Source organism: Corylus avellana, chromosome ca3 (assembly GCF_901000735.1).
Source record: "Corylus avellana chromosome ca3, CavTom2PMs-1.0".
In the NCBI taxonomy this organism is placed as follows: domain Eukaryota; kingdom Viridiplantae; phylum Streptophyta; class Magnoliopsida; order Fagales; family Betulaceae; genus Corylus; species Corylus avellana.
The window spans coordinates 5,997,120-6,021,893 of NC_081543.1; the positions used below are offsets into that span (position 1 = coordinate 5,997,120).

Below are 24,774 nucleotides of genomic sequence, written 5' to 3' on the forward strand. Positions count from 1 at the left end.
AGGACCCAATTACCGAAATGAGGCACCCATGAGGCCATGATCTACGGAGATAGTAGCTTATGACTGGAACTGGAAGGCCCACAAAACAAATTCAGATTCTCATGGTTTGATCAACAAGGGAATGAGGGACTACTAGAGGACCATATTACATACCAACGGGCGTCTAAGGCCGAACTACTAAGAAAGCCAGGAGCCATAAAAGACGTGCATACCAGCCTTAGTGGAAGGCCCAAGCACTCACACTAAAGCTACCACACTACCAGGAGCACTTCCATATATACCCACCCCCTACACACCCACATACACTCTTCTACTCCTTTTTACTTGGCTTTTACTAGTTTTACTCTCTGAGAGCTTGAATTTTATCGACTTGGGTGTCGGAGTGCCTCTCATCTCCAAACTGACAGCTTTCTTACGAACTTTTCCTTATTTTGCAAGTAGAGCTTCTCCCTAAAAGGCGGCCTGAGGCACTCATTGGTTTTTGATATCAACACTGCGAGAATAACAGAGCCTAGCAGCAAACTGGGTAGAGCCACTGGCCATGCTTGAGAAAAGTAAAAGACCCTGCCTGACTGCATAATCTCCCTCTGCATAATTACCTCTCCAGTCAGCATTTCTCTCCTTTTTGCAACCATTTGCAGGCATAGTTTCACCCATTTGAGTATGGCCTCTTGCACCATAATTGCACACACATACACACACATATGTGCAACAATTGTCAATAACATCATAACAGTTTCACATAAGAAGATACTAGAGACTACATTGCTCCAACATTAAAGAGGCACTTTGGAAGCAAGAAAGGTTACTAGAGCTGAACAAGCAGACAACAGTCCTTACAAAATCATAATTTCAGTTTATGGACAACCTAACTTTTCCATGATGAGAAAGAAACTGATATGAACTGTACAAATGCACTGTGTACCGTATGATGAAAGTGAGCAGTCTGTAGTGCAGTTTAACGCTGTGTCTCCCATTCTAACTTGATCTTTACATTGCTGGACCAACTGTACTATTCAAAAGAGTTGTGGTTTGGGCTTAAAACCTACATTTCCTATATTTGCCATTCACAAATTAATCTTGAGACTGCCTTAAGAAGTATATTTCCTTCTTTACAGAAACCTTGGTTCTCTCACTAACCAGAAGAGGTTTTTCCGTTGTCATTATGATCTGACATGAAGTATCTTTCAATTTTGTTCTTGCAATCTTCTCAAAGCCTCGAGGAATGCCAAGTTGGTCCACAGTGAAACGCGGAACACCAAATTCATCCACAGTGAAACGCTTCCCATTTGAGCTTTGCAAGGGGAGCTCCAAAGAAAAGTCACTTCTAGTTTTGTCAATATCCCCAGAAGACAAAGCAGAGACATTTAAAATCTTTTTTTCAGACGTCTTCAAGGTACTCCCAGTTACAGTTTCTTCCTCAGAAATTCCAGAGAGTCTCGTAGATGCATCTTTTGAAACAACAATATCAACTCTCCCCACATTCTCCCCACCTACCATATCAATTTCCATATCAACTGCTTCACCGTTCTCCATGCTCGTGGGGTCATTGCTTACACATTCCAAAGGAGAAATGAATGGAGTGCCTTCCTCATCTGACTTGTCAAGAGTCTGATTGTTTTCTACTGCGTGAAAGACTCCCCACAAGAAGTATTCTGCCACTTTCATAATAAATAGGTAAATCATAAAAGAAAGGTGCTATTTAACTGAAGTAATATGATCCCCAAATGCACAATTATGCTAAACCAGGAAAGTATAGTAATTTGTAAGGAAAATTTACAAGGCAAGGCCCAAGTACAAGGTAAGCATAAAATGACCTTATTCATCCCTAAAGGCACATTACTAAACTAACAAAGAGAAGACTTTTCTAATGAATGTTGGACTTAATTCCACCTAATTCCTGCAATGGCACCACCAAAAACGTGATGGCTTCTCTCCATTCCAATAGTCCATATCACATATAAGGATGCAGATTTCCAGTCCACATGAGAGAAGCACAATTTTAAGTTAAATAAATGAATGGAAACCCATCAAATAAGTTCAAAGTCAATACTAACTTATTAGAAATCAAAAGAATTTTATGAAGTTGATAAATTTAAGACTATGCAACATTTTTTTTGTTCGGCCCTCCCCTCTGCCACACAGATGAAGGAAGATTCAGTGTAAAAATTTAGCAGCAATCTTTTTTTCCTTGTTTTTTTCAATTTACTTATTTTCCCATTATAAAAATGGGTCTATGGAGTCAATATCGAGTTCATCAAATATAAAAAGGATCTTTTCAAATAATCTCATGACTTTGCTTCTTTCCTTTCCCACTTAACAGTCAAGCAAGGACAATTTTAGTACTTCACAGCCCTAGTTTTCTCCTTGGTGAGGTTGCAAAAACCTTGGTAATTTGAACACAAGCACCAATATATCGGTCGATAACCCTAGATTTCATTTCAACTTTTCAGTATTAATCACAATAATCTCTACCAAAAAAAATCAGAAAACCTAAATAGTTGTCCTTAGTATACTGATCTATGGGAAAAGCTGAAGCAACAGCGAAAAAGTAGATGTAGATGAAAATAAAGGAAAACCGAATGCTATGGATTCCAGATAACTCACCCTGTGAGTCCATATGCAGCTGCTTCGATGTAAATATCAGCAACTCCACACCATCAATGCAGCTTCTCATCATTGAACTTTGGACCTCCATCAGCTCAATCAGACAGGCAATGTTCCCTTTGGATCTAGAAATCAATAGAAGACATGTTAAAAAGAAATTTATAACCAACAAATACCATTAGAATGAAGAAAAAAAAAAAAGATGAAGAAGAAGAAGAAAATGAGTTTTTCACCCAGAAATCATATTCCAAAACAGACCTCTCAATATTATCAGCAGGGAAAAAATATAAAGCAATATCATTAAGATCAGGACAATTGTTCTGGAAGAGTTCTGCCCACATTTGGCACCGAGGAAGCAGCTGAACCTGAAGGACTGGAGGCATTCTTTTTGAAAACTCCAAGGCTTTCCGACTGACAGTAAATGGAGGTCGAGCCTGGAGACCACCATAAGATTTAATAGGTGTAGCAGTAAAAAGAAAGTCTCCCCTGAAGAAAGACAAAACAACGAAAACTTTTTAGAGCAGGAAAGCCATGGAAATTTCAATTACAAGATTACATGCTAGAGTAACCATCTAAAGGAACTTAACAACTTTTGCACCTTGTACCCTTAAGGAAAACATTCACTTAAATGCTACAATATCATAAGATTAAGTATCTGCACTGCACGTATTAAGAAACAATCTACCAGACAAAGTTATGAATATAATCTGCCTGTGCGTACCAAGAAACAATCTACTAGACAGAATGATAGAAATATTGACTTCTGTGCATTCCTTTAATGAATGAAGACTTCCAACGTCATAAAAGAATAGGTTATATGCAAAATCATGAAGATTGGTTACCCACTTCCAAGTAACATGTAGAGACGGGAGATTATTATGACATAGCTTGAATTTGGGTAAAATATTCAGCAAGTCTCTTTCTTCAACAGCAGAGTTCTTACATTCAGCAACAGCTTTGAAGTTACCACCTTTAAAAACACAGGAAAAGCAATTAGCACGAGCAATTGGATTAGAAAATAAAATCCAAACTACAACACGATTTGCCAATTTCAATATCATGTAATGATATTATGACAGTTTATTTGAGTAGCATTCTTCTTCTTTTCTTTTTTTTTTATAATTTTTTTGGTGTAAAATCATACCTTATCTAGATATCATGACATATGCATTTTAATGTCAAAACTTTATCCATTTAATCATAAAAATCTAATTTTTTTTTTCCTAATGAAATGTAATTAAAATAAAGTGAAACAATTATTCTGCCTCTATACCATTAAACCTATTTTTTTTATAAATAAAAAATAAAAAAATCTAGACCCAATACTTCATTTCAGTAAAATATTTAAGTAAATGGTGTAATTCTCTTGCCTGGAGTGACAATTGGCGAAGTATGCATCAGTGGTGAAAATGTGCATGATGCTTTGTTTGTATTGCTCCCTGTCTTCATTGTAGAAGTTTCATGTTCTTTAGCAATTGGGGGATCCATTGGTAGTTCTCCAGAAATATCCTCCTCCAAATCCACGAGAGCCAGTTTTTCTGAAATGGAGATCATTAGGACTAAGACATAAAAGAATATCTATATATTGAAAGATAAAATTCCCAACCAGTGCATTACCTTTTGAGTTTACTTATGAAAACAAAATACTGAATTAATAAATGCCCCCAATAAAATCGAATCTCATACTTTCTAATTGGTGAAAGATAGCTTTCGTAAGGCAAAAATGGAAATAAAAATGTTGACTCCACTTCTAAGTTTGTTATTAGGAAACTTCTACGTCAGCAAATGAAAGTTGCAAAACAATAATATGCAAAGAGCCTAACAGCTCATATTAGTAAATTCATAGGCATCAATAGGGATTCCATTACCTGAGTTGACAATAGGTGAAGAATGTCTTGATGGTGAAGGTGTATGTGATGCTTTATTTATAGCATTCTGTGTCTTCATATTAGAAGTTTCAACTTCTTTGGCAGGAATAAGAGCTTCCATCAATGGTTTCTTCATAACAAGCTCTTCTGTAGCAGCTATAAGAGGCCCTTTCCCTGACATGGAGACCATATAATCATTCAATTGGACTCAAAGATAAATATCATTAATAGCATGGACAACCAGGCTAGAGCATCAAACTTGTATATACTCAAGATAGTAGCTTGTACCACCATTTCATAGCATGTTGGTAACAATTATGGGAGGACATTTTTATAGCTAGGTTTGCCTAGTGAGGCCACTACTTTCTTTATTGAAATAAAAAAGGAAAGGATTGTACCAACTGGTTCAAACAATCCCAATTTGCATCACTTATTTGAATTACTACTCGTACCTAAAAAATTTATATCGTAATTAATTGAAACTCACAGTGCTAGGGTAATGTAATGTACTTTTCTTCTAGCCCAGATAATTTGTTACTTTTCGATTATAATCCGAAAAGTAACATACTCAGTTCAAATGCAGGTGACTTTAGTTGAGGCTATCAAGTCTATACCAAATTTGTTACCAAGAAAAGCAGGAAATAAAGTTTTTTAAGTTGACTCAAAAATTTCAAGTTGAGCCACCAAGTCTAGACTAGCATCTACAATGCGTTGAGAGAGAGCACAGAATGTGAGGATGCAAATTATATTGACTGTTTAGCTTTTTCTCTTCCATCTATGTTAACCGATTTGAGGACAAACTTTATGTAAATGTGGAACAGATACAAGATCTTTCAATCGTTTATTTTATTCTCTTTTGATAAGTAACAGAAATTTTATTAGGAAGGGGAGAACCTCAAGTATGCATGTCATATGCAATTGATACACCTACAAAATTACTTGATGTTTGAATAATGTAAGGTCAAAATCAACTTCTTTCAAGGGTCATGACTAAGTGCTTTTACGGTTAGGTTATTGGGAACCCTATATTTATTTCAATGACTTGATTAATTATAATTGACATCTTATCAGAATTTTACGGCCCTTTTGAATTTTCTCTAAAACCCTAGAAGATCTAATGGTTTTTCAGAAGGAGTAATTCCTAAGTTCCTATGCTAAAATCCTAACTATCCCACATCGGTTAAGTGTAATTTTAACAATGTGTATATAAGCTCTTGGACACCCTCCATTACAAGCCGATTTTCAAAAGTAAGTTCTACCGAAGGTTTGTATCATTTGGTATCAGAGCCGCCACCACATTGAGTACGAGATCGGACATAGCTCGTAGAGTATGAGATCGAATGGGTTGTGACTTTGTAGCCAAGTCCCAAAGAGGGTAACGTATATGCTATATTAAAATGTCTTTGTATTATGTATGAACATAATATTAAGTCATTGAAACTAACAGGTGAATGGAGCTACCAAAACAAAAAAAAAAGTTACCATTAAGTCAATATCGACAAAGTGAATCATCGGCTGCGGAGTGTGGTGGTATGTTACAATTGTAAGTGTTCCACGTCAGTTAAGTGCAATCTTAACCATGTGTATATAAGTTCTTAGGCAGCCGCGCCTTACAAGCTGGTTTTCAATGGTAAGTTCTACTAGTTTGTAATGGAGTACTAGTGCGATGCTAGTGGTGATTCTTTGCTTTTTCATTGTATATTCTTTGGTTCCAACAAAGATAACTAGATCTATAAACCCTTAATTTGTTCACCAATTTCACCAATACCCAATTTGTTACACACACCAACTCTAATTTTCATAACCCTTAATTTTCCTTTCGCCATCCTATGTCATTTTTTCTTCCATCATGACAAGTGTAAAAGCATTTATAAGTAATACATCATATATTAGTCGCCTCGTATTCTTCATTGAAACTTTTTGGACAAACCATTTCAAATTTTCTATTTTAATGAGTCAGACATTTCATTCAATAATGAAAAAGTGACAGTCTTCAGTTAAAGGCAAAAACAACTTAAATAAGAAAACAAAAAAGTTTTCTTGCCTGTACTGACAACAGGCAGACATTTTTTTGATGGTGAAGATGCACATGATGCTTTATTTGTAGCCTTCTCCACATTAGTTTCAAAGGTTTGAACTACTTTAGCAGATGCAAAGGCAGCTACCAGGTGTTCCTTGCGACCATATTCCTTTGTGAAAGTGACTGGAGCCTTTGGTTCTGACACAGAAAACATAAAAGCAACTGCAGGTATAAGATGAACAGTCGCACATATACACCTTTAATCAACACAAGCACAAAAAAATCTGTTACACCCTCGAGAGATTTTGAGAATTTCATCTGTTTCTTCCGTCCCTTTCAAAAACCTTTTTCAATTTCGGGCTAAGATGTAAGAACTTGAAAAACTAGAATTGATGTAAAACTAGAATCTTGAAAAAAACAAAAAAGAAGTTATCACCTTCTAATTTTTTTAATGCTTTAGGCGTCTGTTGATTAGTCATTGAATGCACTCCACCATGCCTAGGAAACTTCACAAGTCCTGAAGGTCCAACACTATCATGTATTTTTAACCTTAAAGGATTTCCTTTTTCAGTGGCTCTTGATGACAGCCTAATTACTTCCTCAGTAGGAATGAACTTCACTTTGCCAGTTTCAACTGTCTTTTGCCTTCTAGAAGAAGCCCGCCCCCGTGAACTGGGACCTAATGTATGAATACTTTCATGGCAAACAACGTCAGGAGAATCCAATGGCATGGTTCTTATCGTGTCTTTCTTCCTACTAGCTTCTAATGAAACTATGTTGTTTGACAAACATGATTCACAAATCCAGTCTTCTGGGATCCATTGGAGATTAACCCACATACAATAACTGAAAAAAAAAAAATGGCAAAAATGGAAACATGTTGAGAACAAGGATGACCATAATTCTAATCTTCGTATTATATTCATCAAACAAAAAAATTAGATTAAGGCATCATGGGAGTCTGGTGTAGGCAAGTAGGAACTTCAAACAATAATTTTATAGGAAAGCAAGGAAAAGAAAAGATAAGGTTGAAAGACGATACCATACACATCCAATCTATTCAAGTACAAGATAGAATGATTATGATGGTTCAAGAGCAGAAAAGAATAAGTATAAGAGATCTGTCCAACCACATTAGGGTTCAAACACACTGCATTTGGGCCATGAAAGAACCAGCAGCATTAGCTCTCATTACTTTCAAGAACAAGAGAAACAATATACCTAAAGAAGATGGAACTAGAAATTATGCAGACTGATCATAATTAGAAGACATTATTCTAAAAATAAATGAGGGAAATAAAGGTCACACTCCTTCATAGAGAGAGAGAGAGAGAGAGAGAGAGAGAGAGAGAGGGGAGAAAGAGAGAGAGGGCTAAGGGTAATATCATACACATGTTCATGAGCTATACTACATTTACTGCAAGTAGCTATCAATTCTTCAAATCCAACATTACCACATATGTTACAAGGTTCATCCTGCAAGGTGGAAGAGTATCACATATGAATTCCAGATTAAAATTACCAATCAAAGGCAAAAAGAATGAAATAAGAAAAACTTGACCCAAAAGTCCGTCACATCTACGAAATAAGAAAATCAATATGACATTAATGTAGCTAGAGGTCATAACAATCATGGATCAAACCAGATTTTGCAGTTTCTGAAACAAAAACTAAATCACTTGTCTTAATCTAGATTACTGGCACATAACTTCCTTCTGTTTGCTTGGATTCGACTTAGGTTATTGTGTACTTCTTTCCATCTCTACCCCAAACATGTCAAGCACCCATAACAACTGTATAGGAAATTCTGTTAAACTGAATAGCTTTAGGACTACAAAAAATGGTCTACATAAGACCTGAAACCATAGAGTTATAGACAGACTAAATAAAATGTAACTGCAAAGAACCTATGCGAAGTACAAATGAGCATGAAGTGAAGATAAAATATACAGAAAAACATATGTAATATTATCAATTTCTAAAGTAACTGAGTGTAGTGCAGTTCTAAAAAGTAGGAACTCATACTGTATCTTAGTCAGAAAAAATCTTACAGTGATAAAACTGAAGAATAGGCTAGAACAGGGGCATAGAATTGAAGAATGTATATAATGTAGGGCTTCAATACAAAGAATAAATTGCTAGAAACAATGAGACATGGAGATGTCAAATACTTATCTAAAACCTGTAAGGCTAAAAGAAAATGGACCATTATCATATAGGACGCATATTAAAATACTAACAAAACTAGATACTATAATAGAAAAAAAACAAAACAAAACAATGAGACATGGAGATGTCAAATACTTATCTAAAACCTGTAAGGCTAAAAGAAAATGGACCATTATCATATAGGACGCATATTAAAATACTAACAAAACTAGATACTATAATAGAAAAAAAACAAAACAAAACAAAACTAGATACTAAGTCATGATAACAAAAATGTTGATGGTACCAATGATAAACAACTAAAGAGACGACAATGGAAATAAATATGTAATTAATACTTTTTCTAAGTAAATCAATAAATATGTCATTAGTACTTCAATTATGTGATACAAATAATCCTAGCAATCATAAAAACAAAAGGCACAACAAGAGTTGCTTTCAAGATCTTTCAACTAGGATGCTCAGTTGGTAGCTCAAATAGCAGTAGAAGCAAACCAATCTTTTAATACGTGTTGCTAACTGGAAGTGACAACAACATTTTGGTAGAAAGTCAATAAAGTTTTTAAATCCTGACAACATTCTACTTTCAAAATTAATTAGTTTAAATAGGAAAAAGATTACTAAAACCAAACAAATGTACCACAAAATTTTTAGAAATTAAATGGAACATAAAGCCATGTTAATCAAACAATTACACTGAGTCAAGAGTATATAAAATTTCTTCCCCACATTTATACTCAGTTTCAAAATCATAGTAAATTCGGGCTCGAAGTTTCCTGTACATTTGTGCCCTGTTGGGAAATTAAATATTATAACTCCAAATTATTTTATGGTATACTAGTGGCAACGTAAGGAGGGTCAAAGATGTCCAACACATTTCTAGCCCACTATGGACATGGCTTCATAGCTATCAATGCTACTAAAGAAATATAAAACCTACAACAGGTTGTATCCAAACAGAGATTAAACTTTCCAGAATACAAACCATATTCACCCATAACATTATAAAAAAGAAATCTCAACAGCACATTCTTGAAAAGAGAGAAGAAAAAAAAATGCAAACCCCACTTCACCCAAAATACAGTCCAACGAAAATGGAGTGCCAAGTACAAAAATGGAGACGAGAGAGAGAGAGAGAAAACAATGACAGAATAAGGTATTTAGGGGTTTTTATGTTTTTTTTTTACCGAGTTGGTGCGACTCCGAGGTGATTTCATTCTCATTGTTGCTGATATTCTTCTTTATGACCTCGTCATCTGCTCCCTTCTTCTTCTTCTTCTTCTTCTTCTTCTTCTTCGTCTTGGAGAGTCAAAAAGTATGCTTGTGGGGCAAGGCACAGAGGGAAGGAAAGAGTGGCATTTGTTGTGAGGGTGTATATGGTGTGTGAGTGTGACTCAGTGTGTGTGAGTCTCTGCTTGCATATTCTGAGTACTCTCAGCTACCAGAAGAAGGAAATGAAATAAAAAATGAGTTAAATTTTTATTTTTTATTTTTTTTCTCAAGAAAAAGTTGATGAAGTTGAAAGACCATGCACTAAGGTTTGGGTTTGACTCTAGCATTGAAAATTTCTTAGCCTATTAGTATTAGTCACTTTGCTCGATCAGTCTTGAAGGTTGGAGCACCTGTGGTTCACACCGTCTAAGCTCCTCTTGAGCAACGCCCCACAGTATTATTATAATTACGCTCGAGTAAGATAGTTATAATTGGCCTTTCCTCCAACCTTTTTGGATTAAAAAAAAAAAAAAAAAAAAAAAAGAGGAATGAAATGCAAAAGTGGCGCTTGGGTTGTACGTGACTCACACTCTTCCGATTCTGTACAATTTGTTTGTTTATTTGATGGGTCCCGTCAGTACGGAGCGCCACATGCAGTGTGTGAAAACTGGGTGGTATTATAGTTTTGTGGTTAATTGTGGTAAAAACTTCTTTCATAAATGGTAAATTGTTCGTGTTTTAAATTGATTGTTATATTTTTTTTTTTACTAAAAAGTAAAAAAACTGTCCTAAATGGTAAAATCCTAGAATAAGCCATTGCGTCTAAACTTTACATAGAGTCGCTTATTACGGTCAATCCTGATAACAGGCAACTAGGCCACCTTGGCACAGATTAATAGGAATTTTTTTACTCTTTGATAAGTAATCAAATTTAAGGCTTTGCCAAAACATTTGTTAGAAAGGAAAAATATCTTGTTTACTTACTATATATATATTATGAGTCAATAATTTCCTTATATTTTGATCATATTATCTTATAAATTTAATAGATCAACTATTAGATTTGTAAGGTTCATCATTAACTTATGTGAAATCTACGTAAATCTACAAATCTGATGATTAATTTGTAAGATGAAATGAGCCAAATATAAAAATATATGTATTGACCCTCAACATTTCTCATATATATTTGTTAAAAAGAGTTGGACTACCTAAGGCTGGTTACCATATGGCAAAGTATCTACGTGCAACCTAGACCTCGAATATTTAGCTGCCACGTAGGATCAAAAAGGCACCCAGCTAGGCCCCACCTAATAACCCTGGATAGGCTATGTTGCAATCGGCCAAGACAAAGACGAAATCGCTAGACATGACACGAAAATGGACACTCTTTATGACGCGGAAATGGACACTCTTTTTCTCTTTCTTTTATCCCTTTAAAAAAGAATTTTTTTTACTTATCACTATACAACTTGTTCAAATCTCATTTCACATTTATAATACATCAAAATCTAATAATAATTTATCATAAATTCAATGGTAATCTTAAAATCACATCAGTTTTAGAAAGACACAAAAAGGACATAAGGAAGAAAGAGAAACAAAATTTGTGTAATAAATCTATCATTAGAAAGGTAATTCAAAATTATATCACTGAATCCTATATCCTTATACTTGTGTGTATCCGCTAACCATCTCCCCCTTCCAAGGGTGATACCCCCCCTACAAAGAAAATCATTGTGGATTTCTTTTAGACAATTTTTTGAATTACATGAATATGGAGATAATAAACAAAAAAAAAAATATGAGGGGACCTAAGCACATGTAACCAATCGCCTTTTAAAACACTATATTACAATGAAGGCAAATGTACAAAGGACAAAACTTAACCCTCCCTGGTCCCTATCTATGAGATGAAACTTCGTGAGATGGTCTCCACATGAAAGCCTCAGATTTCAAGTGCTTCTGAAAAAACTACATCTGGTGCGCGGATTGGCAAAACTAGCTCAAGTTCTGACCATCTCCAAAAATCTCTTCAATCATACTGCAAGTTGACAATAAGTCAACTTTATTCTTAGGGCAAGGCATAAACCTGGCATCCCAAACTTTCGTGTCGCAAGGCTCCACCATATATTCATGGCCAACCCCGCTGCTTAACCCGTTAATGCCACTCGGCCAGTGATTGCCGTTTGCAGACTTTGCCTGCGTCACTTGTGAGGCAACCCCCGAATCCGAGGATGTGCACGAATCATCTTGGACTTCCCCATCTCCACTTTCATCCAAAGGAGTTTTATCCTGAAGCAGAATTGAGGGACTGGAACCACAGTTGCCAGGCAACTTCTTAGGGCTTGCTTCTGAAACGTTGGTGACACCCTCTCCACTAGCAATATCTACATTATTATCACAGGTTCCATCTGCAGCATCCTTATCATTCTCTTGCAAATCATCTTCCCTGCTCCGATCAGAACCTGGATCATCGTGATATAAAGGAGACTCAACAACAGAGTCCTCATCTTCCTCTGTCATTCCAAGTTCATTGTCACCATAATCATCACTCCCCTGCCATTCATCATTGTCACTATCGATGTTCATTGGGACACGTCTGTTCTGCTCGGCCCTCCTCCGAAGCATAAAGACATTGAAGTAGTAACTAACAATCTCCTTTTTCGTTCGGGAGGAGAAGACAATAGAGAGATTTTTCCAGAAATTCTTACCCAACGATGCTAGATTCGAGAAGACAATTTCATTAAACAAATACTCCTCCTCTTCATTCCATTTCTGTGTCACATGCTCTCCCATGTCATCAAACCCCAGCTCCACAAATCTTTCTAGCCCAATGTTCTTCAAAAGTTTCTCCCTTGCTTCCATAATGTGCTGCCTGACACATCTAACAGAACCCCCATCCTCACAGCTGCAATCAATTCTACCATTTCCAACTTTGACACCGTTGCATGAAGACAATTCCAAATCAGGCATTGGAATGACACAGGTCCCCATCAGTCTCTTCTCATCTTCATCCCCACTGATGGGGTTGGAGTCTGAAATTGCTTCCGATGTATCTAAATGATTTGAAGTAGCCTTGGTACCCTGTGAACTCCATGCTGGAATATCAGCTTGATGATTGGGTCCAATAGGAACACGTTTTCGAGGAGGACCATCCAAAAGTATAGAATAGATATACTCGCGAGATAATGTCCTTGTTGGACGCTCGGCATGAAAATAGTCTGGGAAACAAGATCCATGAACTGGTGCCCCCAACCAAAAATCTTCTTCACTTGTACTGCTGGTGGCCCAAGAGGAGATGGAAATGCATCCAGGAACACTGGCTTCAGTGTCCTCGGCACTTGGAAGTTCAGTAAATATGCCATTTGAGAGCTTCTCATCAACTTCAGCATTACCTTTCCCAAATCCACCCTCTACCAATTACACATTAGAACTCAATGAGTGTTTGTTGAAAGGTTACAAAAGGATATCATCCAATCAACTTGTCTTTGCATCCAATCACTTGGTCATAAAGACAACCCGGGAAACAGGAGAGTAAAACAATACCATTTAATGATCCTGGGAATTCATATAAACACTATCTTCCAACAGGTAAAACTAATGATGCACATGCACAATTGCTTCAAAACAATTTTTAAATTCAAGCTCCAAAGTTTTTAACCAGGCATAAAGAAATGCTTGTCTGTAAATAGATAAATAAAAATCATTCAAACTAGAAAAAATGAATTGGTTAAGAGTCAAAATTCTGTTATTCAACAAAGGTGGACCACTAAAAAGAGTTAAAACTCTACTAAAATGCTCACAAATGAATCATTGAAACCTTTTATATGGCTAAAATAAGTATTTTGGATTTGCATGTGGTTCAGAGGAGATCGGATGAGTAAAATTACACAACCAGGCAAAACTTGGAATGGGACACACAAGAAGTAGCACTCATCTGGTGGGTATACAACTGCTCAGATAGTATTCCCATTTTACACTTCACATCATAGAAATTTTTTTTTTTTTTTGGTTGACAAGGAGTCCAAGGCTCTCATGTCTAACATTAGTAAGAGACCCTACACACTTAAAGAAACCCACATTCAGCATTCCACATATTAATGGAGACTAAATGTCTCACCTAATTTGTGAGGGATCTGGGGAGTATCTTCAGGAAAAACAGATTCCGAAAACGAAACTAGCTGATTACTGTGTCCCAACTGTCTTGGAAGCTTGGAAGAAACCTCAAGCACCTCATCATCATCAAAGCGCCTTTTCTGAACCATTTTATACTGCAGAACAGAGTTGAAAGAAGTTAATGCAAAACGAAAGAAACAGAACGTTCATATTATCATTTGACTGACAGTTGTAAACAAAGCAACCAAAGAGAGATAATTGTACCACAAAAGGAAAATTGAACAAAAACAGGTCATTTAATAGCTTTTTGCAACAAAAACATACAAAGAAAAAAGATTTCAGACCAAGACTCTTTCTATAATTAATAGCTAATGTCGATTACAATTGCCTAATTCTTTCAATTAGTATGAGCTTTCATATGAAGCAAAGTCATCCTAAGAACTCTTCTGAAACTAAATGTGTTTAATTATGCTTCTGTACATTTCATCAGATACCCTTTTCTCAGACATGCAAGGAATTATTAGCCATCAAAATGCATACATAAATCATCTACATATAAACACCGCAACCATAAGAAGTAGCGCGCTATTTACATTATCAAGAATTGTATTAATCAATTTATTATTTTTTACCTTATCCAAAAAAATATTTTTTTTATTAGATTTTATGGCTATTTTTTTAAAAAAAAAGGTGGGGCCAGTGATTTGGGCAACCCTTTCATAAACAGAGCACCATCTCTAATAAAGGGCAACTTGGTAAAAATAGCTACAATCCTAATTCCCCTAAAAAAAAACCAAAGGAAACAAAAATAATATTAAAAATGAGCCCAGAGCACTGTAAAATTAAAAAAATAAAAAATAAAATGCCAAAGAATTACAACAGATAATCTTTTATGATTAACTACAAATGAGACGCTAAAATTTCATAATTATTAACAAAAGGACTGGTTTATACCTCAAAAGAAGTCTTCGCCAAATGATTATCAGATCGTCGAAATTGGGAAATACTACTCAAATTTACAAAGAATCAAGGGAAATTTTCGAGAATAATCGAACAGTTTCACTTTACCGGAACCCAATTCAATGAAATAAAGAAAAGCCCTAATTTCTTCAAGCCCTAACCTTAGATTTTCAAATATTCAACGAAATTCCAAAAATTGAATCGGAACCACAAACATATACAACGGCTCGCAGCGAAAACACCTCAAAATCCTGAAAGATCTAAGAATCAAACAGCCCCTCAATGAATCAAACTCCGAAACCCCCCCCAAAAAAAAAATAGTAAGTTTACAGATCGGAAAAGATTGAATCGAGGAAAACAAGACCCAAAACCAAAATCACTAATCCATAGAAGGGTTTCACGGATCTGAGATCGAAGACACGGATCGAAAATTTTCTGAAACCCTAACCCTAGAATTAGATGGAAATCACGGCTAGGGCTAAAGTTGGGATCGATCGGTAGAGGAGAGCGAGGAACGATTAAATCCAACCTTGAATCAAGAATTCAGAAGGAAAATCGAGGTTGAATTTGGACGAGAAAGGATCTAGATCGAAAAGTGGCGGCGATTAACGAAAAGGGCAAATTTAGGGTTAGGTTGTTTTTGTTAAAGGGTTGTCCGAGAATGCGAAATACCAAAAAGAGACACGTATCTAAATTTAATTACGGGGACTGCCCCTTCTTGTATGGGAATAGAGGGACGTAGATACAAGGTTTTATATTGGCACGAGGTTGGTGATGGATTTTAAGATTCTATTGTAGGGAATGAAAGGATGACACGTGGTATGTGAACGGAGAACTGAGGAAACAACTTGATTGGGGGTTTTTGGCTCGCTTTTTTTTTTCTTTTTTCTCTCTCTAACATTGGGCAGCCCAAACGTGATTTAAAAATTTCAAGTTTTTCCTAAGAGAAATAGTGAAATTGAATCTAGACCATTGATTTTTTATAACTACTAAACAAAATATGATATTATTGGTAGATAGGACAGAGCCAGAAATTATTATGGGTAGGGGTAAGGGGCCAAAAAAAAATTCTGCGAAGGGCTAGTACCTTATAATTTTTTTTTACCTTATAAATTTTTATTTTTTACCTTCAAATTATTTTGTTTTTAGGAATTGATGGGTCATGGCCTATGCCAGTCCCCCCTCCCTGTCCTTGCTGATATAGATAAATTCGAGGTAAATATGACATTCAATAACTTTTAAAAAATAAAAAAATAGTCACAATCTTAGAGATGTAAACAAGATTGAGGCATAAAAATAATAATAATAAAAATAAAAACTATATTACAATGTTTGGAAGAAGATCGTGAATAATCAAATCTTTTTGTTTTGAGTACATCTCACAATATTATTATGAAGAAAAATACTCTTAAAAAAAATACCAAATAAAAGAAGGACCAAAAAAAAAAAAATTTATTGCTTCACACATTTTTTTTATTTTTTATTTTTTATTTTGTTAAATTAAAAAATAAGGCAAAAGTTGGCCCAAAGTTTGGCAAAATAATTGGGTCTTTAGCATTTTCCTACCATAAATAAGGTAATCTATATTGGTTGTATATATTTTCTTGGTTTTTTTCAAATTATTAGATACCATATATTGAGTTATGTAGGGGTGTAAATTGCCTCTCTCAAGACGAGAGTTAAAATGTTCAAATGAATCAAGTCAATTCATACTAAACTATCGGTGTAGATGAGATCATTTGTTTGTGGTAGCAATTTTTCTTTTTCATCTAAGGCCAAGTCTATTTTGATGGGATAGAGTTTTCCTCAAACTCAATCTATATAAATGTCATATGTCCATTTGCATGTGAGATGCACATGCATTTTTAATAGCAATGACAAAGTTGAAAGGAAAATTATTAAAAAAACATGTGATTCTCAAATATTATTTAAAGATGAATGATTGAATATGCATCTCACATGCAAATGGACACGACATTTCTATAAACTAATTAACTTGATGATCATCAAGTAGAGAATTGATGTTACAAGTTAATTAGTTTGAAGTCGTCATAAAAAAGGTTGAGAGTAGTTAATATCTCGGTTCAATTTACTAGGATTCCCAAGATCTTTATGATCTTGGCGAAATGTAAAAAGCTGAGAAGTAAACAATGCTTGAAAAGTTATCGTGATAAGTTTCAGTTCTACCATGTGAAAATTTCAGAAGAAAAGATGAAAGTAAATAGCGCCCGACAAGTTATCATGTGAAGTTTCAAATTTAAAAGTCAGCTGTAAATAGTTCCACCCTAACAAAAAACTATTCATGAACAATGCGACCCTACAGATTACCATTCATGAACAATACCATCACCTAAAGACAAGTTTTCTTTTCTATTTAAAGAAGCTCTCAGAAGAGTTTCAATCATCTCAGAATGTTTCCTAAATGTTTTTTAATGTATCTTATGTTTTCCAAACTCGTGTTATTCTTCATCATTTCAAATGCAACTTTCAAGTCAATTACTTTGTAATTAGTAAGTACTCTATTGAATTCAAATTTGAAGTTAATTATCATGTCTTCAACTTCAATATCTAGTTTATATTTTCATGAACATATTTACTTTACATGTTTCAATAATTTTCCTTTGAGTGGGGTTTGACCAAACCTAGAAATCCATCACTTGTCCAAGATACAAGCACATTTCTACATAATTCCTACGGATTCTACTCCCATGGTTGCTAGAGAAACTCACTTTTCCAAATTAGATGCAACAACACTACTTGGACATTACCAGAGTTGTGTGTCAACCAATTGTTCATTCAATTAAGTTCCAATAATAGATGTACAGTGAATTGTCCTGGGAATCATAACAGCCTGAGCACTTGTTACATATACAAGCCTGCAAAATGACAGGCATATCAATAATAAAACAACCACCATTTACAATGTGATAGAATTGAGTTTGGAGACATTATTTCACATGCGACAAAAGAGGTATAAACAAATGTTGTCTGTCCATCCCAAGCTGAAATAAAAAGCTGGTTTTAATTTATGTCTGCCAAGAAATAACACCCATTCTCTTCCGGTAAACCCCCTCTGGTCTGTTAAAAAAGAATAAAAAGTTCAGAGCATTCATAACAAGCAAAAAAATAAAAGCAACCAAGAAGAAAATATGCATAAGTTGATTACCATATGCAGCTGTAACTGTGGTAGATACGAAAGCCAGCATCAAATAGGTCCTACAAATAAAGAAGAGCCATAATTAAGGAAATATACATAAAGAATCAACTTTGTGAACATAACAAAAAATGGTGAGAATATATAAAGTTTTTAGTAGATTGTACAAACCACTAAATCAAGAATACGAAAACCTCCTACATTCAAGATTCCCGAACAAAATTACTCCCTAAAAGTCTGTTTTTTCTCCTTTTTGCTTGACGCTTCTTAAACTCAGTATAATAAATCTTTTGGTACTTGAAGAGTTTGGATAGAGCACCAAAAATTATCAGATTGGTAATATTTCAAGATCAAGCCTGAACATATATGGACATGTTTACAAATTGACTCTGCCGGTGCAAGATGCTTAAGTAACCATAGAGATTGTGGCGTGGAACTTACTTCATTCATAGATCAACACCCTCATCAAGGCCTTTTGACCCCATCATCACATTTGAATCAATTTGCTTGTCAAACTTCTTCTTTCTTCTTGCTTCAAAATCTTGAAATCCTTCCATCTAGAAGTGTGTAAGGTTTAGTTGGATTGAGACATACATATTGAGAAGTTTGCTGAAATATGTAATGAACAAATAAATAAATAACAATCCAAAAGGAAATTATGGAATACCTGCTGAAATTGATCCATAGAAATAGGATTTCCATGCAGGGAAATATTCTGCAGAGCTTTGCAGTCTTTCAACAGATTTGGAGGTATCTGTTCAGAAAGCAATACTAAATATTAATACAGGCATGTCCAGCTATATTGAATAAATAGAACAGTATGAAGGGATTCAAAAGAACCACGACTCTGCCATTCTTTAACCCCCTTATTATATGAGGAAAGTTGACAAGATATCCACATGCATGTGATAAAATGGAGAGGGAGGAAAATACCTGGTTCACATTATTGTTGTTTAAGCTGAGTGACTTTACATGAATGAGATTGCAGACTGATGCAGGTAGATCTTCAATAAGATTATCTGAAAGGCCATCCAGAATATCGTAGTTGTGAGTGGTAAAAATAGAATCAATAGATTACAACCATAGCACATAGGTACCAAAGTAAAGTTCACTCAGAACTCTTCAAAAAGAACTAGTTAAATAATGAAAAGATATCATGTGAAATACAAAAGGCAGAATCGCGCCTCCAGCATGTCCACTAAATTGACACTCTAATCTATGAACAGCTTAACAAATTCATAGTGATCGTAAATTTGAGAAGCACATGATGACATTCAACACCTCAACAAGAGAGGTAACAAATTGTCAAAGTGAATTTAGTAAAAATGTTATTAAGAAAAATATGGGTCTTGTTTGATAACACTTTTTAGAGAAGTTTTTTACTTTTTTGCACAAAAAACAAAAGCATTAACAAACAACTTCAAACACAAAATATTAACAAAACACTCAAAACTATTTTCGCCTTTATGTCGCGTCAAAAAAATTCAGCCAAAAAACAAAAAGTACCATCTAAAAAGTGTTATCAAACTAACCCATGGTCTTTGCCAAATAGTTGATGAAGATTTTTTTAACATATATATATTCAGCAGTGAGCTAAGAGTTTCTGCAAATGCAGAAATTATGACTCTAAATCTCAGAAAATTACATAATTTCCAAATCCACTTTTTGTTCTAGTGTGTTAGGCAACAGTTGTTATACAAGAACACATCAACTTGAAGAAAGATTTGAACATACCATTTGCTTGTAATTCTTCAAGCGAGAAACAACTCCCAATTGATTCTGGAAGAGACTTCAACTTGTTATTTGACACATTTAAAAGCAACAACTGCAAAGTCAAATAATCAATATTAGATGCCTGGAACTTATAACATATGCTAAATGTGTCATGCCTTTGTAAAGTGACATTTAAATGCTCAAAAAGTCATGTGAAGTTAACTTTTACTTGTGATTCTGATCATCAAGCACAACTACTGCATCTGACTCCTATTTCAACTATTCTACCATTAAAGAAATGACCAAAACCACAGCAGCAGCATAACAGTCAAATAGCATTCCAGTTCACTGGATAAAATTACTCACATTGCGCAAGCTCCCAATGGTCTCTGGCAAGCATGTTAACAAATTTCCTGAGACAGATAACCGCTCAAGCCTCACCAGCTGCCCCACTAGAGACAAAAAAACACATAATCTGGTTAGAAGCTAGTGAAAAAATCTCATGCAAGCTACAATCTAGGAAGTCCGCAGATAAAGCCAAGGCAGGCACATAAACGATATTAAAATTTACAAATTAGCATTCTCTTACTTATTTAGAGAAGAGAATTACATTCATCAGGCAAAGAAGTTTGTCGATTTCCATCAAGTGTCATAACTTTTAGAGACTGAAGTTTCCCCAAATTCGTTGGTAGTCGCTCGATGAGATTCTCAGATAAGATCTGAAAAGATAGAGCAATTTTAAGCTCATGTCCTGCCTATCTTGATCATATTATAATGAGCACTAATGGGAATTTTTGTAAAAAATAAAATAAAAAAGAAAGAAAGAAAGAACGAAAAGAATCATGTGCGCATAATCATGTCATAAAAAATATATAACAAAGATAAGCCTTAGAGATAAAGTCACAAGAAAGGCTCTAAGAGAAAAGTTTATAAATGAGGTACTTGACTAGAGAGAACAATGAAATGTTTCAATGAATCACTTACAATTAATTCCAAAGAATATCTTTTCTGGTGTATGTCCCTCTCTAAGACTCTTTGCTTCCAACACAGCCAGATCAGGCCGTACATTTTTTATTCCTTATAAATATTTGTATTGATCAATTCTAAGAAGATAAAGAGACTGAATATCAGAGAAATTCAGTTCCATTAGAGCATTCTACCTCCAATAATGTCCCTTGGTTAGCAACTATGTGTGTTAGCCAACCTAGGTACACTGATTCAAATCAACAATGGGTTCTAATGCCAACTAAAGCTTTGTGAAGCTGGATGGCTCTATCCAACTTCTCCCTTTAAGATGCAGCAGACACGCAGCATTAAAGCCTTATACAACTTGATGAAGCTATTAATAGGTAATCTCTCAAGCATCCAACCACTGTCTCTCTCTACCATATTTGTTATTAAGGGTGCATTTCGCATTGCGATTTTAAACCAAATTGCAAAAAATGTGTTGTTTGTGATTGTGTTTTTAAAAAAGTACGATTTGAAAACGTAAAAAATCTGCACTTTCAAATCGCAAGGGGTATATTTTTAAAAACGCACGATTTTAAAGGCTGAACTACAATTTTACCATTAACTGAGCTTTTAAGAATCGTGTTTTCAAATCGCTATTTTTAAATCACACTTCTTGAAATCGCAAAGCCAAATGGACCCTAATATACGTTTGCATGTTCTTATTCTTTGCAAGAAATTTCCTTTTACAACTATGTTCATTGTAGTTTAACTTGGTATGTTACACGGACTAAACTTCCGAATGTAAATCTTTATATGTTATTAATTTAAATAAATAACGCATATACTGTATTCATTGGTTGAAACTAGAAGCATTCTTTTCATCACAAAATTGACCAGCTGTCTCAACACCAAAAATGTTACTAAATGTTATATAATGTATGCGTATGAAAAATGCTTTTATAGCATGTGATCATGGAATGTTACAGCACATGTACACAACTGAATTTAAAGATCCTTACCAGGCGTTGCATGTTAATTAATTTGCTTATGTCCACAGGTATGTCAACTGCAAAAATGAAAGAAAAATTTAGTAAGAGCCTAAGAGGTGTTAAAAGTAAGACAACTTCATTCTTTAGGGTTTGAAAAAACGAACAACATCAATTCCTCACTACTAACTGAGATCAGGTACAGAAAAGTATGAGACCAAGTGCTGAAAGCGGCTCTTTCACCAAAGTTAACCAAGTGACTCAGATGCTTTTCAGAAAAAAATAAATAAATAAATAAAAATAGAGCATTACCTATTTTATTGTGTGTTAAGTCGAGAGTTCGTACAGATCTCTCCAGGTCGAAAACTTCATTTGGGAATGCCTGTTGCAGGGAAATAGAGTATAAACAAGTAAATTTGGTACTTCTTCAACTGGTATTATAGTATCCACAAGTTCACCTCCTTATATTTTTACATATTGACATCTACCAATCTATGATGATGTTTTGTTCTACTTATGCATGCATAAACCATAAAATATGGGTTCACTCAATGCATTGAAGAGATATCTATGCGGGTATATGTGTCTCTATATTGATCTAATCGAAATATACATTGACCACTCTAATTGCAAAAACTTAAAAACAGATAGAACCATTGTATCTAAATCATTTTAGTGTTCTCCAATGCGACAATACTGACAAGTTCAACCAATGAAATATTTTGTGTTCTCAACAAGATGAGAGCCCGTCCACTTATTTGAACTTTTGAACTCTCTTCTACTTTAAATTACCCACACTAAATCAAAACTGTTAAGAGCAACGACAGGTGATACAAAAACACAATTCCAAAAACCAACTTGACCAAATCTCTTTCACCCTCTAAGAAACACACCCATTAATTCAAACCCAAATTCCCTCACTATTGAATACAGAACTCAAAGACCCACAACCCCAAAAATACGCAGAAGGGCATAAATACAATTAATATACACACCAAATCAAAACTGTTAAGAGCAACGACAAGTGATACAAAGAGACAATTTCTAAAACCAGCTTGGCCAAATCTCTTTAACCCTCTAACAAACACACCCATTAATTCAAACCCAAATTCCCTCACAATTCCACACAGAACTCAAAGACCCACAAAACCCAAAAAAAAAAAAAAAAAGCAGAAAGGCTTAAATACAATTAATATACATATGGCGATACAGGAAAGGAGAGAGGGAGAGAGATTACCTTCAACTTGGAGTCTCGGAGAGCCACAATGCCGGTCGAGCGCCACCGCGCTATCCTACTGGCCTTCGAGTCGGCGTTCTGGCTCGCACAGCAACCCATTTCGCGATCAAACAAAACAACCAAAGAGGAAGTGAAAATTTCACGAACTCTCTCTGTGAATACTGGGTTTGAGAGGCCTAGGTGCGTTGTGGCTCAAGGTCAGAGGTTGGGAGGAGAAGCTGTTGTCATTTCCTGGAAATTTTGGGAAGGAACAAGGAAACCGCGTTGGCTTTTAGTTCATTTTCATACGCGGGCTTGATCTTTGTTGGTCGTGCGCGGTACGCAATTGGAACGCGGAGACATGTCATAATGCATTGAAAATAGTGTCACATAACAACCAACCTTTTCAATCCTTTGTCATTTCCTAGCCATTTTTGCAAAAAGTCACCTTCGTACTTTTTATTATAATCTTTTTAGGTCTGCTCCATTACAACTATGACATGGGTACGGGGTATAAGTATGTCAAATTCGGAATAAGCTTTTATAAGGTTAATTCGTACTCGACTTGATTGTAAAATAAATCGTTTCGTGAATATAAGTTCTAACTTGAATATTAAATGAAATAAGTTTAGCTTAACTCGGTTAACCTTGCGAGTATGCTCGTATAAGGCTCAACGCGTATATGTTTTATTAAGTAACAAATATATATATATATATATATATATATATAGTCAATAATAAGAAATATACCATATGATATTCATATAATCATAGGGTATAAGTTAGTGTGACATTTAATCAAATTATTATCATTAGATACTTTATACTTAGAAATCGTACATCACATATCGCATATCACATGATGTTAGATCTAAGATAATATTAGTATGAATTGTAAGATAATATGATCATATAATTTAAGTATGAGTGTATGACCATTAGATCATTAGGGGACTTTGGAGTTTGAGCATTACCATTAGATAATAAGTTAATATGATAATAATTTAAATTAATAATCATATGATCTAATTTAATGAGATCATATGATCATATAAATCACCATTACATTAGATCATTAGGAGTTTGAGTATTATGTATTTCCATTAGGCATGAGATAGTAATTTTATATGATAATAATTTAAATCATATGATATGATCATTAGATCATATAAATCATGATTCATGATAATACATAATAATTTAAGTATTACCCTAAACCCTAAAGTCCTAAACCCACCATTACATCATTTCATCATTAGGAGTTTGAGTATTACCATTAGGCATTAACATAATAATTTAATGGTAGAATCCATTTAACCTCTTCAAATTACCACTACATTGATAATCTCTCTCTCTCCCCCCCTCCCCCCTCCAAAACAATTAATTGCGACAATATCTCCCAAAACTTAAAAAAAATTGATAAATTGCCCCCCAATGCTAGTAAAATGACAAAATTGCCATTATAGAAATTTCAATAAGACAAAAAATATTCCTAAAAATTAAAAAAAATAAAATAAAATTAAAAGTCAAATTTTAATTAAAACAAAAAAACAAAAAAAAAAAACTGGGTGGTTCTTTCAAAAAGTTTGAATAAGTTTTATTAATAAAAACATTGCAAGCAATCGCTAGCAGCCGGACAGAGACGTTGAGGGACGGGATAATTCTGGTGGTCAGGTTCAGCTTCATGACAATGAAGGTGAAGAGAACCCCAAGCATAGAGCTAACCACAAAGGCCCGAAAAGTCAGTTGCCTCTGCCATGAGAGCACCTCCTTGCTGGATAATATTTCTTCTATGTATT

The 24,774-nt window shown here is 34.8% G+C and overlaps 3 protein-coding genes across 5 annotated transcripts; all 3 read right to left on the minus strand.

The window, feature by feature from the left end:
* Positions 1-722: 722 nt before the first annotated feature.
* Positions 723-10,066, minus strand: LOC132175600 (uncharacterized). Of its 3 annotated transcripts, none has more exons than XM_059587590.1 (9): positions 9,852-10,066; positions 6,932-7,341; positions 6,520-6,693; positions 4,476-4,649; positions 3,978-4,145; positions 3,454-3,577; positions 2,947-3,093; positions 2,608-2,732; positions 723-1,661 (listed from the first exon to the last, which is right to left on the minus strand). In XM_059587590.1, exons 2-9 carry the CDS (start codon positions 7,332-7,334, stop codon positions 1,075-1,077), a joined length of 1,902 nt encoding a protein of 633 aa, XP_059443573.1. In that variant the 5' UTR covers positions 7,335-7,341; positions 9,852-10,066; the 3' UTR covers positions 723-1,074. The 3 variants fall into 3 exon arrangements, with proteins under 3 accessions (XP_059443573.1, XP_059443572.1, XP_059443571.1); XM_059587589.1 differs by having other exon boundaries at positions 723-1,655; positions 2,866-3,093; XM_059587588.1 differs by having other exon boundaries at positions 2,866-3,093.
* A 1,403-nt stretch (positions 10,067-11,469) lies between these two features.
* On the minus strand, positions 11,470-15,665 carry LOC132175319 (uncharacterized). The gene is made up of 3 exons (XM_059587212.1): positions 14,950-15,665; positions 14,000-14,150; positions 11,470-13,292 (listed from the first exon to the last, which is right to left on the minus strand). The coding sequence occupies exons 2-3, from the start codon at positions 14,142-14,144 to the stop codon at positions 11,878-11,880; spliced, it is 1,560 nt and encodes a 519-aa protein (XP_059443195.1). The 5' UTR covers positions 14,145-14,150; positions 14,950-15,665; the 3' UTR covers positions 11,470-11,877.
* Positions 15,666-17,824: 2,159 nt separating this feature from the next.
* LOC132175311 (plant intracellular Ras-group-related LRR protein 7) lies at positions 17,825-23,329 on the minus strand. Its single transcript, XM_059587205.1, has 11 exons — positions 22,997-23,329; positions 22,072-22,141; positions 21,793-21,839; positions 20,433-20,541; positions 20,189-20,274; positions 19,844-19,934; positions 19,043-19,128; positions 18,777-18,863; positions 18,551-18,666; positions 18,122-18,171; positions 17,825-18,033 (listed from the first exon to the last, which is right to left on the minus strand). The coding sequence occupies exons 1-9, from the start codon at positions 23,093-23,095 to the stop codon at positions 18,556-18,558; spliced, it is 786 nt and encodes a 261-aa protein (XP_059443188.1). The 5' UTR covers positions 23,096-23,329; the 3' UTR covers positions 17,825-18,033; positions 18,122-18,171; positions 18,551-18,555.
* Between the last annotated feature and the right edge of the window lie 1,445 nt (positions 23,330-24,774).